Source organism: Nelumbo lutea, chromosome 2 (assembly GCF_056320005.1).
Source record: "Nelumbo lutea isolate HS-2025 chromosome 2, American lotus-T2T, whole genome shotgun sequence".
Taxonomy (NCBI): Eukaryota; Viridiplantae; Streptophyta; class Magnoliopsida; order Proteales; family Nelumbonaceae; genus Nelumbo; species Nelumbo lutea.
The window spans coordinates 49,926,105-49,941,837 of record NC_142685.1 but is presented as its reverse complement, the minus strand read 5'-3'; the positions used below and the strand labels follow the sequence as shown (position 1 = coordinate 49,941,837).

Below are 15,733 nucleotides of genomic sequence, written 5' to 3'. Positions count from 1 at the left end.
GAATGAACCATGATTGAAACCTTCAGAAAAAAACAAATATATATATATATATATATATATATATATATATATATATATATATATTTTCGGTAAGATATTACCGTCACCAAATATACGGTTCCATTTCAACAATCTTAGCCGTAGTCCTGAAACCGTTGGAACTCAAGCGGAGGCTTTCAAAGCACTCCAGCTTGGATAATGTTACGACTTACAGGTGGCATACTGACATGACGAAAGCTGAATACATAATCAATTTTCAATCCTCCAGAGTCCGGTTTCCTACATTGTTAGAAGGCGCCCATGTAGCCTGCCAACATTGTACAGATAGCAGGGGATTACATCATCATGGTCCACTGCCTGCATGATCTAACTGAGATGCTAGTGGGAATAGCCATTCTCAGAGTCCTAGTAATCCCTAACCCAGAGATTTCATATCTCATACCATGAGATGAAATACGCTTGAAGTTAGAAATACTGCAAAAAATGAATACACTACCTTGAAATACTTGATATAATAACATGTACACAAATAATTTCTACAAATCACATATAAATTGTTTCTGGTTGTTGCAGCTACCAGAAGAAAAAGATGATGCAAAACATTAAACAAAACATCACTTGGCAGTCAAATCATTATACTGCCATGGGTTGAACTCTATTGATCTAACATCAACTTCATCAATGTTGTCTGAGCTATCTGCAACTGCCCGATGCTGGGTATATTTCCCATTAAATTGGTACACCTCCAAGTCATCCCAAGGGGTCGGAGTAATTTCACCTGTAATGTCAAACCATCTTGGAGTAAATTGGTGACCATTTGCTTCTCGGTTTCTTTTTTCAGCTCTCTGCCTCTCCTCCAGACTAAAACATTAATGTAGATGCATGAGAAAACAGGCATATTCTGTAATACTTTGGAAAATTCTAACTTTAGCTTTAGTCATAATCAGCACTTAGTTCTTTTCTGAGGTTTCAATGTCTAACCTAATACTATTCATGGTGTTGGGCAGCTAGATGGATTCCAATGACACCATGTTTAAACAATCATAATCATGATCAAATGGCATTTAATTTGATCTTCTAAATCAACCATCAGAATAACAAGATTGATCCTCTACCAACCAATATTTAGGCCAACCCCATGGCCTGCATGACCTGAAGTATTCCTTGATGTTGTCCTTTCCGGAACAACAAATATAGAATAGCAACTTGGGAAATGTATAGTAGGTGATGAAATCAGGTAAGAAATGCCCAAGCTAAACCTCAGCCTGCATGACTGGAAGTATTCCTTAATGTTGTCCTTTCTGGAACATCAAATATAGAAATCCTAGCAACTTGGGAAATGTATAGGTGATAATACTAGGTAAGACAATAAACCATGGAACCAACTTATCATGTCATTTTCCCAACTCTGCCATACATACAATATGAGCTGACAGAACAAGATACTTCTCTCAATTCCATCATATCAACTTGATATGTATAGACTTTATACTTTATTCCCCTAATAATCTATGGAATATTTTAATATGGTAGAGAGAGAGAGACCTGCTCTTTTCAGAACCAGCTTTGGATAGATCACCCTTCTCAAGGGCATATCTATCAGGACGTAAACGAGAATCTGATGCCAACAACTTCCTCGGTGCAGTGTCAAAGCTGTTTATTTTATGTGCAAAATATGTATATTGGAACTTGTCATTCTCTGGAACATCAGCAACTCTCCAGACCTGTCAAAATCACCAAAACAATATATAGCAATCATTGAGTATACACATAAATCTTGTCACCTCAACATCTAAAAATGACAGAAAAGTACTTCATCAGCAAAACTGGAAAAAACTAAGATACATAAAATAATCATATCTGAATGGCCTCTCTACAAGATCAATAAAGGGAGAATCCCAATATCACCAGCTTCTGACACAACAGAGAATTCATTCATTGCATAATTTGAATGTAGGAAGTAGAAAGATATAGATGGATGATGCCCACATGTAATATTTCAACACACTTTTATGGTGTATTTGCACCATCTAACTAACAAGGCATGGAAGATGAAGTTGGCCAATTACTGAACAAAGATAACCCCATTGTCCTCTAATCAACTCACTTTACAAGTGACAAGTGACTGATTTTGGCAGATCCCGTTTTTGATGAACCAGCCACACATCTCTATTGAAAACTGAAAAAAGATAATCAAGAGGTACTTTTTTCTTTCAAAACCTGTGCTATTTTTAACTAACTAATATTTGTGGCTCTTCTCTATAAAAAATAATGCATATGTACCGTGCAGAAATCACTCCCTTCAAAGGTAATATGAACATAAGGGGTAACAAAAAAAGAAGCCTATTTCATGACACTTTTTCATATTTACCGGGAAATGCACCAAAATATTAAAATTCCCCCAAGAGCCCCTTTTGTGTTCTTCATTGGGGCAAATGTTTGGACATGGCTGATAGATGAAAATTTCCATGAAATCATGAAGTGCGACGGAGATCATTCTGGGGAAGAAGTTGTGGAAGTAGCAGATCAAGAAAAGAATGATGTCACATTATCATTGGACAAAACTAAGCAGGTAAAAAAAAAAAGGATTTAGAGAGGATGGTTGATAAACAAGCTCAAATTGGTAAAGAATTTGTATTGTTCCTCTTAGGACTAAGGACATTACCAGAATGTTGTTTTGGGAATCAGAAAGAAAATAAGGGGGAAAAAGAGTGGATGAAAGTTCACAAGAAAACAAATTATGTATTTGGGGTTGGAATATATGTGTTATTTTGGGTGAATTTTGAGATGGAATCTTGGAGAGATGGAGAAAAGATTCTTGCTTTTGCAGTACAGGATTATAATTGTGATTGATGATGGTTCAATTGCTGATCACGATGATGAGGTGTCAGCAGTGTGCTGGGATGGTTATAGAGAGTCTAATGTCATAGTTTTTTAATAGAAACAGTAATTTTCATTCAATTAATTTAAACAGTACAACTGTGAACCACCCACAGAAAGGGTGCTGAACTGGTGAACCCTCAACGTATCTCAGAATTACAACAAGTCCCAAAACAGTTCTCCCTAGTAATGCCTGCTTTGCTAGAGTGTCAGCCAGTCGATTGGCTGATCTTCTAGTACACCTAAAAGTGTACCCCGATCTCCCTTGTTGGGCGCTTGATTTCCCTTGCAAACTAAGGGTCCAAATTCCCAAGTGGCTTGTTTGCATCCACCCTATTACCAACTTGGAGTCTCCCTCCACCTCAATTTGTTGTAGATCCAACTGCTTAGCCCAATCTCAATCCTTGGAATAGGGCCATCACTTCAGCTCTGAGTGAATCACCAACCCATATTTGCCCTCAATAAAGAGCCAGAATTCTTCCTTCACCATCTCTTAACACATCACCAACACCGGAAGGACCTGGGTTACCCATGGATCTTCCATCAATGTCATAGTTGTGGTTGAGTGTTTCAGAAGAGAGGCTTTGTAGGTGCAGTAGCTATATGTTTTAAGTTTGCTATTATTGGTTGGAGCTAAGAAAATGGGGTTTTATTCTATCAGGAATGGTTGGTGGAAAAGGGGTTTTCTTAGGATTGATCATTTTGGCCCAGGCCGGCATAGCCTGGCCCAGTGTGCAATATTTCCTCGCCCAGGCAGCCATATTTTTCCAGGCCCAGCTTGGTCCAGACTCGCATCAACTACACATAATGCCAGTCAGGCCTGGGCCGAGCAAGTCCTAGGCCCAGACAGCCCAGCCCAGAAGTTATATGTATGGTACAATATTTTACCAAATATATATCTATATGGTATAATATATAAAATTATGAAAGTTGTATATATGGCATGTATATGTATTTATGGTATAATATGTTAATATATGCATAATAACTTAATAATATATATATATATATATAATTATCATGGTTTAAAGTATCGATACAATACACCCCATTATCTTTTGAAAATGAGGTGTTTTGGACTCCCATTTTTTTAAATAAAAAAAAAACACATTTTAAGCTTCCTAAAAAACCAAACTTTGAAAAAAAACTAAAAAAATATATATGTTTCGGCTGTTTCTAAGTACCGATACGATACGGCCGAAATGCGTATCGTATCGATACTTTGAACCTTGATAATTATATATTCTATAATTGAATTGATTTGAATCATACAAATCATATAAAATGTAAGATTCATGAATCAAATTTTAGGATTCAAACAAAACTTTGTAAGAATTTTGCAGAAAAGGATTCACAAATAAGATTCAAATCGTAAATCATCTCTTGCCAAAAAAAAATCGTAAATCATAAGATTTGACAACTACCCTAGCATACTATTACTGTAGTGTACATTGAGAATTCGGAAAAATAAAGCAAGCATAATATGAGAAGCCATAAAAGACTTACTATATAATCACACCAGAGAGCAGAATAGACAACAATGAAGGAGAACAAAGTATTAACTACTAAGGAGTTACCTCTTTAAGTTCAGTGCCAGGAAGGGGCTCCCCTTCCAAGTCGCATGGTTGATAACTCATTGACTCATTCCATTTCCCAGTCATCAATATTTTAGGTTCTTCTGCAGAATTATACACATAACCATCCACTTCATAGCGACCAGCCCTGCAACCAATTGCAGTTTCTAATAAGACACAGTTAATGAGTAAGAGGAAAATATAATAATAAAAGGAAAAAAACACTTGATGAAGAACAAGAGTGCAGAATTACCAAAACCAAAGAAAAACATTCAACAAGGTTACTAATTTTTCTCCTTTCATCCAACAAATAAAATAACAAATATGTAATTCAGAATGCCCGTCACATGAGGAAATCTATATGTCCATACCCAAACCAACCACATGGCTGAAAATAAAGTACAACTTTGTCCCAAGTTGTCAGGTTGGTCATGATCATCTCCCCTGGTGAATCAACCCAAGTCCGCCCAAATATAAGGTTGTTGGCTTTAGTCGGAGGGGGCACCAAATCTAGGATTACACCATCTCTCTTAAGGGTCACACGTGTCCTGCAATAAAAAAAAAAAGAATGACAAATGCAACTATTTCATATAGGAGGTGTATGGAGCAACATATACCATTTAAGAAACAATGCGCACATAGAGGAAAAATATCTATCGCTATGATGTCTATTAGAGAAGCCTGCCATATATCTCAGAGGGCTTCATAAAGAAAGTAAGAAACACAGGAATTTCAGATCAAACAATGTCAACGTGAGAAAAAAACTTTAACGCCAAAGTTGATATCTATTTGTTAGCATAGTTAGCATATGAATGCATCCAGACAAGTGTTTCAGATCCAGTCAACTCAATCATATCGAAAGCTTAAGCCCAGACAAAATCTGGAAGTTATTTTTTATTTTTTTCATATACATACAAATGCATCAATGAACAAACTTCATCTAGGCAGAGTAGAACTCATACACATTTACATTTCGTTCTATTGCTAGACATCCCTTAGAATGAAGGTTTTATAAAGTGGCCCCTCTCATCTAAGCCATAGAGGGAAGTAAGACAGATCCGATAAAGTTTCTCAGTGCTATTCATCTCATCCTAATTAAGTTGACAGTCCATTTCCAGATAAGCTGGAGCATCGCAGACCCTAGCAAGTTGCTCTCTTCCTTCAGAGTGCATCAATCAGAAAATCACTAATTTTTTTGCAGGGTTTATGAACTGCTGCTTGTCATGCAATGAAGATGGATAGTGGTGGCCACGAGCCAAGCTTCTCATGAGCTATTCGAGTTTGGCTTATGGAAAGCTCGGCTTGGCTCAGTTTAAACCAACGTTTTAAAAAACGACCTGGAAACGGAACCGTTCTGGCCACCAATTTCCAGGTCAACGGTCCAACCATCCGGTTCAAATGGACGGCCCATTCTGACAATTTGAGAAAATAAAAAAATGATAAAAAATCGTTGAACGGGATGACGGTTTGACCACCCGGGTCAATGGTTTGTTGACTTTTTCAACGGTTTTTGACCAGATGCCGGGTTTGGGGTAAAACGGAACTGGTTGCCTGGACGGTTCCCTGGCCGAACGGTCTGACCTTCCGGGTCAACGGCAGTTCAAAAACGTTGGTTTAAACTGAGTTTTGAGCTAAGTGCGAGCCCATATATAATAAATATTTTTATTATTATATATAATATTTTTATTTTTATGTATAATAGTAAATAATTTTTATAATTCTTATTTTTTTGTATGTAAAATAAAAAATATTTTTATATTTATTATTTTTATTTTTTAGAAAAAAAAACCTGACTTGCAGTCGAGCTTGAACCGAGCCGAGCTCGAACTTGCGAGCTTTGAACCAAGTTGGGCTCGAGATTAAATCTCTAACTCGAATCAAGCTTGAGCCTAACACAATTTCAGCGAGCTGAGCTCGAATAGCCTATTCGGCTCGGTTTGGCTCAGCTAGAATCCACCTCGCTATAACGTTGCTCTGTTTACAACACTGATCACAAATTAAAATCCTGACTAGGAGATGTTCGAAGAAAATGATATTGTAATATAACTGCATCACCAGAAAACCATAGTACCATATAATGGTCCTTCACTTATCATTTATATTTAGTGCTGAAATGTTCTAGCCCAGACCCATCTTAAAAATTTCCGAGCTTGGGCCTGGTCTCGTGTCCAGGCCTAAAGATGGACAATCACATAACCACCTCTCTAAATCTTTAAGCTTAACTTCACAGAAATCATTCAACTTTTTGGAGCGGCATCAGTAGTTCCCCACTCCCCAGAGGTGACCTTGGTGATGTCTCATGGCCTTTCAGCAGGTGGGGCAGAATTCTAATGGAGATGGCACCCATATAATATGTGGTCTGGTTAGTCCTAGTCACATTTAAGTGGCTAAGCAAGTTCAATCCAACAGAATCAGGCTTTGAAATGATTATTCATAAACATAGAGACTTGGAACCCAAACAGGTGGAACAATACAGGTACATATTACTAACATACTACCAGGCAAATTCCATCCACAAAAAAAGACTATACTGTTAAAGTTCACCAAGGTCAAAATGTAAGGCCTGTGAATCTATGCGAGGATGCATCTCAAGCAACTGGTTGGGAGTATTCTAAGGGATTCAAAAGGATGAAACGCATGCCTAAATTTAGCAGCTAGTCATTACTCTGAGTAATGGTTTTAGCTCAGATGGTTGCAGTATATAAGTCTATTTTTCTTTCTGTATAATACGCAACCACTTAAGATTCACCACTTTGCAGACTGGGGAGGATGGTGGGTCTTTACAGGTGTGGGGGCCATTCATTCTTTCTTTCTTTCTTTTTTCTTTTGTTCTTTTTTGCCTTCATGGTGCTACACAATGGGCAACCCCCATACCCATAAGGCCATAACCCCCCAACAAGGATCAAAATTTTGTCACGTATCGGCCAATACGTATCATATCAGAGCCTTCCAAATACGCCCCTACAAGGGGGTGTTTCGGGTCAGCAAGTGGTTCAGAGGGTAGACCGGCCTTAAATCAGCCCCTCTAAACCTTGCCCCCATATGGTGAGGATATTTTGAACCTTAAACTAGGCAAGTGGTTCAGGGCATATCGGCCTGTATCGATATTTTGAACCTTGCCCCCCAACCCTTGGTGACAATGGGATTTAATCCCAGGTCTCAGCTACAACCAGCCGGAGAACCTACTGAGCCACCAGCAGGTGGTGCTGTAGGGGCCTTTCTTCATGATAATATGAATTCTCACCCATATGGTGAGGATAACAATAAAATGCAGAGAATAGAGATTTTTATATTGGAATACAACAAATTAGAAGCTCGTTGATCAGATCCTAACAAATCTAGAAGACAAGTACAATAAAGGTTTAGACATCCAGAATAAGAGGAAAAAACTAAAATAAAATTGGATATGGAAAGAGTACCTTCCAACAGGATAGAAGTCAAGTGAATTTCCTAAAAATTTTGTCTTCAGCTTTGATGTGACATCATAGGTAAAATGTTCATTTTCAGCATGCCCAGCACTCATCGGGGGATGGTGGCTCACCTGAAATTGAAAACAGTATAATAAACTACAGTGCAGGGATCGTACGGCAAAAAAACCAGAAGGCAACTATACAAACACCAGTTACAGAAAACAAATTTGACTGGGATTGACATGCATGCAAAGGAAAGAAAGTGCTTTTATAACCAATAAAATATATGATAACCAGCAGCTAATACTAAGCCCAAGAAAAAAAAAAAAAAAAAAGAAACAATGAATATCACAATCCTGAACAAATCACCTGCTCTGCAATGAATGTAACCCCACCATGATTGGCCATTTCATATGTCTCACCAAGTATGGGATTAAAAGGCTTCCAAGTCCGTTGATAAGCATAGTAGACAGATATGGCCCAGGATGCTACAATTGGCAAAAGAGCTCTATTTTATACCAGAAAAATACTAGTGCATGTCACAAAAATCTAGGGCCATAGAAAATTACATGCATACACAAGCCGCATGTAAGGATCTTCACATTCATCTGCCTGATCTAGCAAGTGGGAATACTCCATTAACTGTAACAAGGATTACTGAAACTTGTAATGTTTCAGGCAGTAAATAGCACCAGAGATATGAAAGAATACAGGTATTCATTCTAAAAAAAAATGGAACAAACCTCAGCCATTTTTTGAAGCATGGTCATTGGCTCAAAAATAAGAACAGGAAGTGTCACCATTGATGTGACATCTGAACCTATATACTTGTGCATCATCTTCCAGTAACTGTCTCTTTCCTACAATATAAGAAGAAAGGTCAGAATAAAACCATACATAAAATAATAAAAAGTTTGTAAACTAATATTTTTCTATTTTCACTTTCCGAAATGAAACATCAAAGCATATGCACTGCAAACCTTATGGGCCTGCAAAGAACAAAATGGGGAGTAAAAAGAGGAATTTGCATGCTTAAAAATTGACCTAATGGCTTCTCTCACTCTAACAGCTAGCTTTTAGGGGCGAGTTCACCCAAGGCACGTATCAAATGGTATCAGAGCCTGCACTATGCCTCCCAGTTGTAATCGTGCGGCGCAGGTGGTGACACCAGTATTGCAGTGTTCGGCCGGGACTAGGTAGACTAGTGCAAAGCCAACCTGCATGGGTGCCAGGACTGCGGAGCATGGTGGAATGTTACGATCCATTTGTCCCACATTGGTAGTATGGGATGCTAATGTGAGATATCCCACATCAGTAGTATGGGAGGCGGTTGTGGGGTATATATGTGCTTGGGTTACCTCCCTCTAACAGCTTGCTTTTAGGGGCGAGTTCTCCTAAGGCATATATCATTCTCACTACAGCTATCACCCATTTTTAATGAAAGATTAGGATGCTGCTCAAAGTCCAAGTTGCCAAAGCATGAAAATGGATACATGTACGGATCATAGTGTAAAAGCTTCATAGCAACAAACTCCCAAAGCTCTAAACTTTTTAAGTACCCAAACATGCACGGAGAGAGAGAGAGAGAGAGAGATCCCCTTGAGAGGAGGAATATAATAATGTACATATCTTGGTAAAAACTAGCTGTGTGAGGGACAGAAAAGGTCGCATAAGGAGCATTATAACATATACAAACTACTGTGTTAACAGCATGGTTAATGCATCAAACCAGTGGGGTTTTTTTTTCATTTTTATATGTTTTTGTTTAGTAATGGGGTTCGCTCAACATGCCCAAAGGGGGACGGTAAAGCGTTTGGTGAGGGCAAAAGGTTTCATTTGAGGAGTACAAAAACCAAAAGACAAGCTGAATATGTCCCGCATTTACTTCTGGTAAGATTCCACATATTTGAATGAATGCAATTATATTTATTCCAACTTCCAACACTCTAAGCTTAAAAAACCCTCATGCCAAAGTTATGGGACGGATTCCACTCAAAAACCATGGACACACATTTTGAATAATCTAGAATATCACTCTTTTGACATGATTCCACTAACTACGCTCAAGAAAGATCCCTCAATAAAACTCCACAAAATATATAACATAACAAGTTAATAGCACATTGCATGACATTATTTTCTATTTATAAACATAAAATTATCAAAATAATAGTATACACCATATATTCAATTGCAAAAGTAAAACCTCAAATAGGAGGAACAAGCGGAACATAAACAGCAGTGAATTGTTAATAGTTCAATAAAAATTGAAAATAAAAATGGAGAACCTCCTGCTTCCATCTTCCTTTCTGAGCTTCCTCCTCTGCATCTTCCTTGCCTCCCTCCGGATTTATAACTTCCAGTCCTTCATAACCCAGCAATCTGGAGAAAAAAGAAGGAAGCGAGATCAAATTTAGTAAGGATAAGGAAATGATTGATAAGCTATAGAATAATAAAACTTTGTCCTTCATAAGCACATAAATAGAAGTTCCAATCCACAATAATTGGTATTTGGTAATTGGTAGCAGTGTTTAGAAAACCAGATCGGACCAGCCGGTTGGATCGGTTGAACTGTGACCCAGGACCTTGGCCGGTTCGGTCATACCCCAATATTCGCTTTTGTTAAAAAACAGTGCAAACCAGCTGACCAGATGATTTAACCGATGACCCATTTCTGGTTTCATGAAATTGCCTGGGTCCTTAACTAGTAGAAATTTTAAAATGTGCTTAGCAAGATTCGAACTATGACCTCTTATTTTAATATATTAATTAATTACCATTAGTCCACCTCTTAACTTGTGTTAATTAATGACTCTTTATTGTACATATTACTTTATTACACATGTATTCAAAGAAAATGTAAATTAAGAGACTTGAACCCTAATCATTTGCTTTAAAAATTAAGGAACTTGCCATAGAGAAAATTATATAGCAATTCAGGTATCCAACAGAAAATCTAATTAAAATAACTTGAAACCAATCAATTGAGCATAAATCTAAAGACATTAACCAGGAATTCCATGGCATGAAGGTTACACTTAGATGATCAATAAATAACATAAAACAGTTTGTCTTAATGCAAAATCGGATAAGATCACCACTCCAGATAGGATCACCATTTTTAATGTAGTCTTACTGCCCAGAAGCACAGATAGGATCACCACTCCAGATATGTGACTCAACATTTTGACAGCACAATAATCTTTGACCTCTGCTCCCAAAAAGTAAAGAAAGGCAGTTTTTATTTCAAAGCCATGCTCCCCTCTGAACCTGTCCAAATGCAGGCATTGCTACACTTTAGAAGCTGTTTTATCTTTGCTCTTTCTAATTCAATGACTAAGCACCTAGCACCATGTGCTATTCACAGTCTAGATATGGTTCAGCATTTTGAGAGCAAAATCACCTTGAATAGTGCACCCACAAATAAGGAGCATAGTTTTTAAGGCGCCAAGGCGAGGCTAGGCGACAGGGGGTGCCTTGTCACCTAGTCGCCTAGGCGGGCACCTAGGCGATGAACTTTTTTAAGTAAAACCATATATCCTAGGGTAGTTCCCTAGGGTCCATAACCATCTTTCCTTAAAAATTATCCATAATTTTCATGAGAGAAGCATAAATTTCATGTTTTAAGTTTAGAAAATCAACACTTTATGAGAAGAAAAGGAACAAAGGAAAGAAAATTCAAAAAATATAGGGGCTGAACCCCTACTTTTGTTATAGGAAAAGAAGAAAATAAAAGGCGGAAGAAGAAGAAGATCTATAAGAAGAAAATGTGCTGATTAGAAAAAATTTTAAGTTCTTCCCTTGCTTACTGGTTCAGGTTCTGGAATCTTTGAGGATTCAATCAAGGATCAAAACTTCAATACAATACGCCCCGTATCAGGTGTATTGTATTGTATCTTTGGCGCTCCAACACACATGTTTACAGGTGCTTTTGGGAACCCATTTTTTAAAATAATATATGTGTATGTATAAATATACATATATATTTAAAAATGAAATTGAAAACAAAGAAATAAAAAAATAGGGGGAGTATCGTTATAAGTACTAAATACTAGTACACCTCTGCCAATACACAGAGGTGTATCGATACTTTGAACCATGGGTTCAATACAGCAGTTAGCAATGTTTGTGTTGATTAAACCCTAATAAATAAGAAAATAATAAAAAGAAATTAGTACATAAACACATAAAATGAGTATTCTAGTTTAATGATGCCTATTTTATAATTATAATGTCAAAAAATTAAAAGTATAAAAGTATTTTATAACATAGTGCACAAAACTACTTGGCGACTGGGCAAGGCGAGCCTCCAAGGGCGCCTTGTCACCTAGGCGCCTGCCTAGGCGTTGCCTTGACAACTATGATAAGGAGAAGGCTGTTTTTATTTCAGATTCATATTCTCCATTGAATATTTTTAATTTGCACTTTAGAAGTTGTGCTATAATATTGATCCAAAAAAGTCGTTCTATATTTGCCCCTTCTGATCTATGATACCCAGACATCTATACATGCCTAGTGTGCCAATTACAGTAACAATATGCACTGAATATAAGACCAGATATTGCATACACACTTCTAGATATACTCCTATGGATTAATATATTTAAAATATGTAAATTGGTATGTTTTAAGAAACCATAATGTAAAAAGTGTTGAAAATTTGATTAAGTTTGAAAAGATGTCTTAAAAATGACACTTCATTTCCAATACTAGACCTACAAGCATGACATGAGCATGTTTTATAGGACCCATACCCATATACACATCCAGATTGGTATCCGTATCTGGGCATTATAGCTTCTGAATTTTGATTCACCCATGTTCTAATTCTGTTCTTTTAGTCTAGCCATTCATTTATCCCTATATCCACATCTCCACTATGCTCAGGTAAAAAGGCAGAAATACAAATAAAGGAAAAAGGAAATTAACAAAGACACATATCCCTGCCCACTGTAGTTACCATTGTTTGGTGCAATGTTAAAACCTCGGGCTGAAAAAACACGAGAACATGGATTCAATTGGCCACTTCGTCGAAAAACTGCTGGTGTTAGGTCCACCCTCCCAAGTCCCTGGATAGACAGGACCAACATTGACTAATGACGCTCTCTAACCTTTGATCTTTTTAAATTTTAAAGTCGAAATTCCAAAGCTGCTCCAATACTCGCTCTCATCACTTACTTATGGCACAGATACCTAAAATGGAAGAAGTACAGAACATAGCCCAATCGAAAATGGTACGAATAGTTTTCTAGGTAAATGGATGAAGGAGATTCTAGTTACAGGAATTACATTTGTAACCATGTATTGAATGGAGCAGATTGATTCAAGCATAGTCAACTTTCTTTACCTATATACTAAAGTTGAGAGTTTAAGTCACCCTTCGAGTAAACCATCAGTCTTTCTAGCAAGCCCATCCTTACCCAAATTGCATTATGCGGGGAAAACCAAGTGAATACATAAAACCAAGTGAATGTAATTGGTAGCTTTTTTGTTGTTTCAGAAAGAACCAGCCTGAATGGAAATTACATAAAACCAAGTGAATACCATTCTGCCATTAAAAGGAAGAAAATGGCGCATATGTCAATCAAATTCGAAGCAAGGAAGGAAAACTAAAATTATGCTTTAATGAGAACTATAAACATATAGTTGTCTAACAAAACAGAAGTTAAATTCTACTTCATGAATTGAAGATAAATATAAATAAACTAGGGCTCTATGCGAAGAAACAAAATACTTCAACCCTACAGTATAACTGTATCTACAGGCCAAAACAGATGAGAAGACTCAAGAGTCGAATCTGAAGCTCTCCGTACCCGTTAACAGATTTGTGCATCGCGCTCCCAATATTAGACAAGGTAGAAGCGATCGATGAGAAAAAGCCACCACCTTGCTTCTGATCCTTGGAAGCCATCTCAGAAGCCCTAACTCTCTCTAAACTAGAAGATCTGTTAAGGTTAAGATGATCTGTCAACTCAACACTTTCAGATGAAATCGCAGAAGAGAAACTGGAACTCTAATCAATTAAACTCCAAATTCGAGCGTTCGAAGAGAAATCGGAAAAAAAAAAAGTGCAAGAGAGAGAGAGAGAGAGCTAAATAGATAATAAGAATAATTAAATTGAAGTGAGCGGGCGATTACCGAGAACAGCTAGGACGAGAGTTGGAACTAGTTGGCGCTTCTACTTCTGCTGTTTGAAGCCTATCACTACACCAGGGTCGGATATTCTTATCGTGCAAGAATAGAATGGTAATGTTGCGCCGCGGAACCAGATGACAAAAGTGACTCAAGGACTTTAATTAAAACAACCGAAAAGACATAACCCCATTAGTGTATATTATTTGAGTCTTGAGACTGGAGTTGTGAGCGTGTGATCCGGATTCGGAAAGCTTTGAATCCAGATTGATTACACGTCAAGAGACACGGTTACGTTACTTACGTCCCGGGTCGACACCACTTAACTGGTCCAAGTTCAACGATTGTACGACCAACTGATGGTGGTTCAGTCGGGTGAATCTCCGATTGTTTATAGCGGACTCGGGATCAAATCCCGCTGGCACCGGTGGATTTACATCGACCACGTTGCTCAGCTAGGGGTTGTCACGAGTTCACGGTTCGAATATATATATAGGTTCGTTTGCTAATCGAGCCGAGTTCGATACTACGTTGCCCAGCCCCCTGTTCTATAACGTTAATGATAGGGGCCGAGTTCGAGCCTAATAAAGATCAACTCGTGAGGCTTGTAAGCCTAGTATTAAATAAATAATTTTTATTTTATATATATATATATATATATATATATATATATACATACATATATAAATATATAATAAATAATTTTATTATATATAATATTCTTTTTTAATATACTATTTTTATGTATAATAGTAAATAATTTTTATAATTCTTAATTTTTTTGTCTGAAAAATAAAAAATAATTTTATACATGTAATTTTTATTTTTTAAAAAAAAAGCTTGGCTTATAGTTGAGCTCGAGCTGAGTCGAGCTCAAACTTGCGAGCTATGAACCAAGTTGAGCTTGAGCTTGAGCTCAAGTCTCTATATCAAATTGAGCTCGAGCTCAAGCTCAAGCCTAATACTATTCTTGCGAACCAAGCTCAAATAGCCAAATATTCAGCTCGGCTTGGCTCGGATCCACCCCTACATTAATGCTTGAACCTACTGTTAGCATGGGCTAGCTGGTTCAACTAGGCACAAAAAGAGAAAATAGGACTCAAAAACACAATGTGTCCCTCCTCATTCTCCCTCTCATTTTGCAGAGTTTTGATGCTTTTCCTCCACCAAACCCTATCCACACATTGGCGACCATACCACAACGGGTGATGACCCATACCAGCGGCCATCGACAGCGATAGCTTCAACGGTATGTTTTCTGGCCTATTCTTCTTCTTCTTCTTCTTACAAAGGGCCTCCTGTTTTTCTCTTTTCAACAGATCGAAGCAACCCACCAGCAGGATTCTTCAAGCTCATGAGGGTGGGTCAACACCGGTAGCTTCTTTCTTTCTTTAGGAGAATGAAGGTGGGACAACACTCAGCCCACAAGTACGGGTCACTATCCACTATGATATGGTCACCGATGTGTGGGAGGGTTTGGTGGAGGAAAATCAACAAAACTCTACAAAATGGAAGGGAGAATGAGGAGGAATGTGGGCTAAGGGCGCATTTGATAACTCTTTTCAGACCTCTGATGCATTTCAAACTGCGTAAAAAACAAAAATAGGCCTCTAGAATTTTGTAAATACCCCACGTTGTCCCTCATTTAACCCAACAAAAAGAGTTGACCACCATTAAGCTTCTCTCAGAGGTATCTTCTTCAACCCAAATCTCCATTTTACCTCTTGTTTTCTGCTA

At 37.6% G+C, this 15,733-nt stretch overlaps 1 protein-coding gene across 6 annotated transcripts; it reads right to left on the bottom strand.

Annotated features, from left to right (window-relative positions):
• Positions 1-472: 472 nt before the first annotated feature.
• On the bottom strand, positions 473-14,260 carry LOC148870563 (oxysterol-binding protein-related protein 3A). 6 transcript variants are annotated; one of them, XM_088968763.1, is made up of 11 exons: positions 14,003-14,260; positions 13,678-13,809; positions 10,153-10,246; positions 8,608-8,724; positions 8,434-8,506; positions 8,234-8,352; positions 7,874-7,995; positions 4,826-5,002; positions 4,458-4,602; positions 1,546-1,724; positions 473-861 (listed from the first exon to the last, which is right to left on the bottom strand). In XM_088968763.1, the coding sequence occupies exons 2-11, from the start codon at positions 13,773-13,775 to the stop codon at positions 615-617; spliced, it is 1,371 nt and encodes a 456-aa protein (XP_088824889.1). In that variant the 5' UTR covers positions 13,776-13,809; positions 14,003-14,260; the 3' UTR covers positions 473-614. The 6 variants fall into 6 exon arrangements, with proteins under 6 accessions (XP_088824889.1, XP_088824893.1, XP_088824890.1 ...); XM_088968767.1 differs by having other exon boundaries at positions 473-778; positions 14,003-14,177; XM_088968764.1 differs by having other exon boundaries at positions 13,678-13,828; positions 14,003-14,164.
• Between the last annotated feature and the right edge of the window lie 1,473 nt (positions 14,261-15,733).

Coding starts and splice junctions, on each gene's coding strand:
- LOC148870563 (XM_088968763.1), bottom strand. CDS start 13,775: ATGGCTTCCAAGGATCAGAAGCAAGGTGGTGGCTTTTTCTCATCGATC. Junction 8,507..8,607: donor TGCTTCAAAAAATGGCTGAG/GTTTGTTCCATT, acceptor TCCTTGTTACAG/TTAATGGAGTATTCCCACTT. Junction 7,996..8,233: donor TTACATTCATTGCAGAGCAG/GTGATTTGTTCA, acceptor TTTCAATTTCAG/GTGAGCCACCATCCCCCGAT.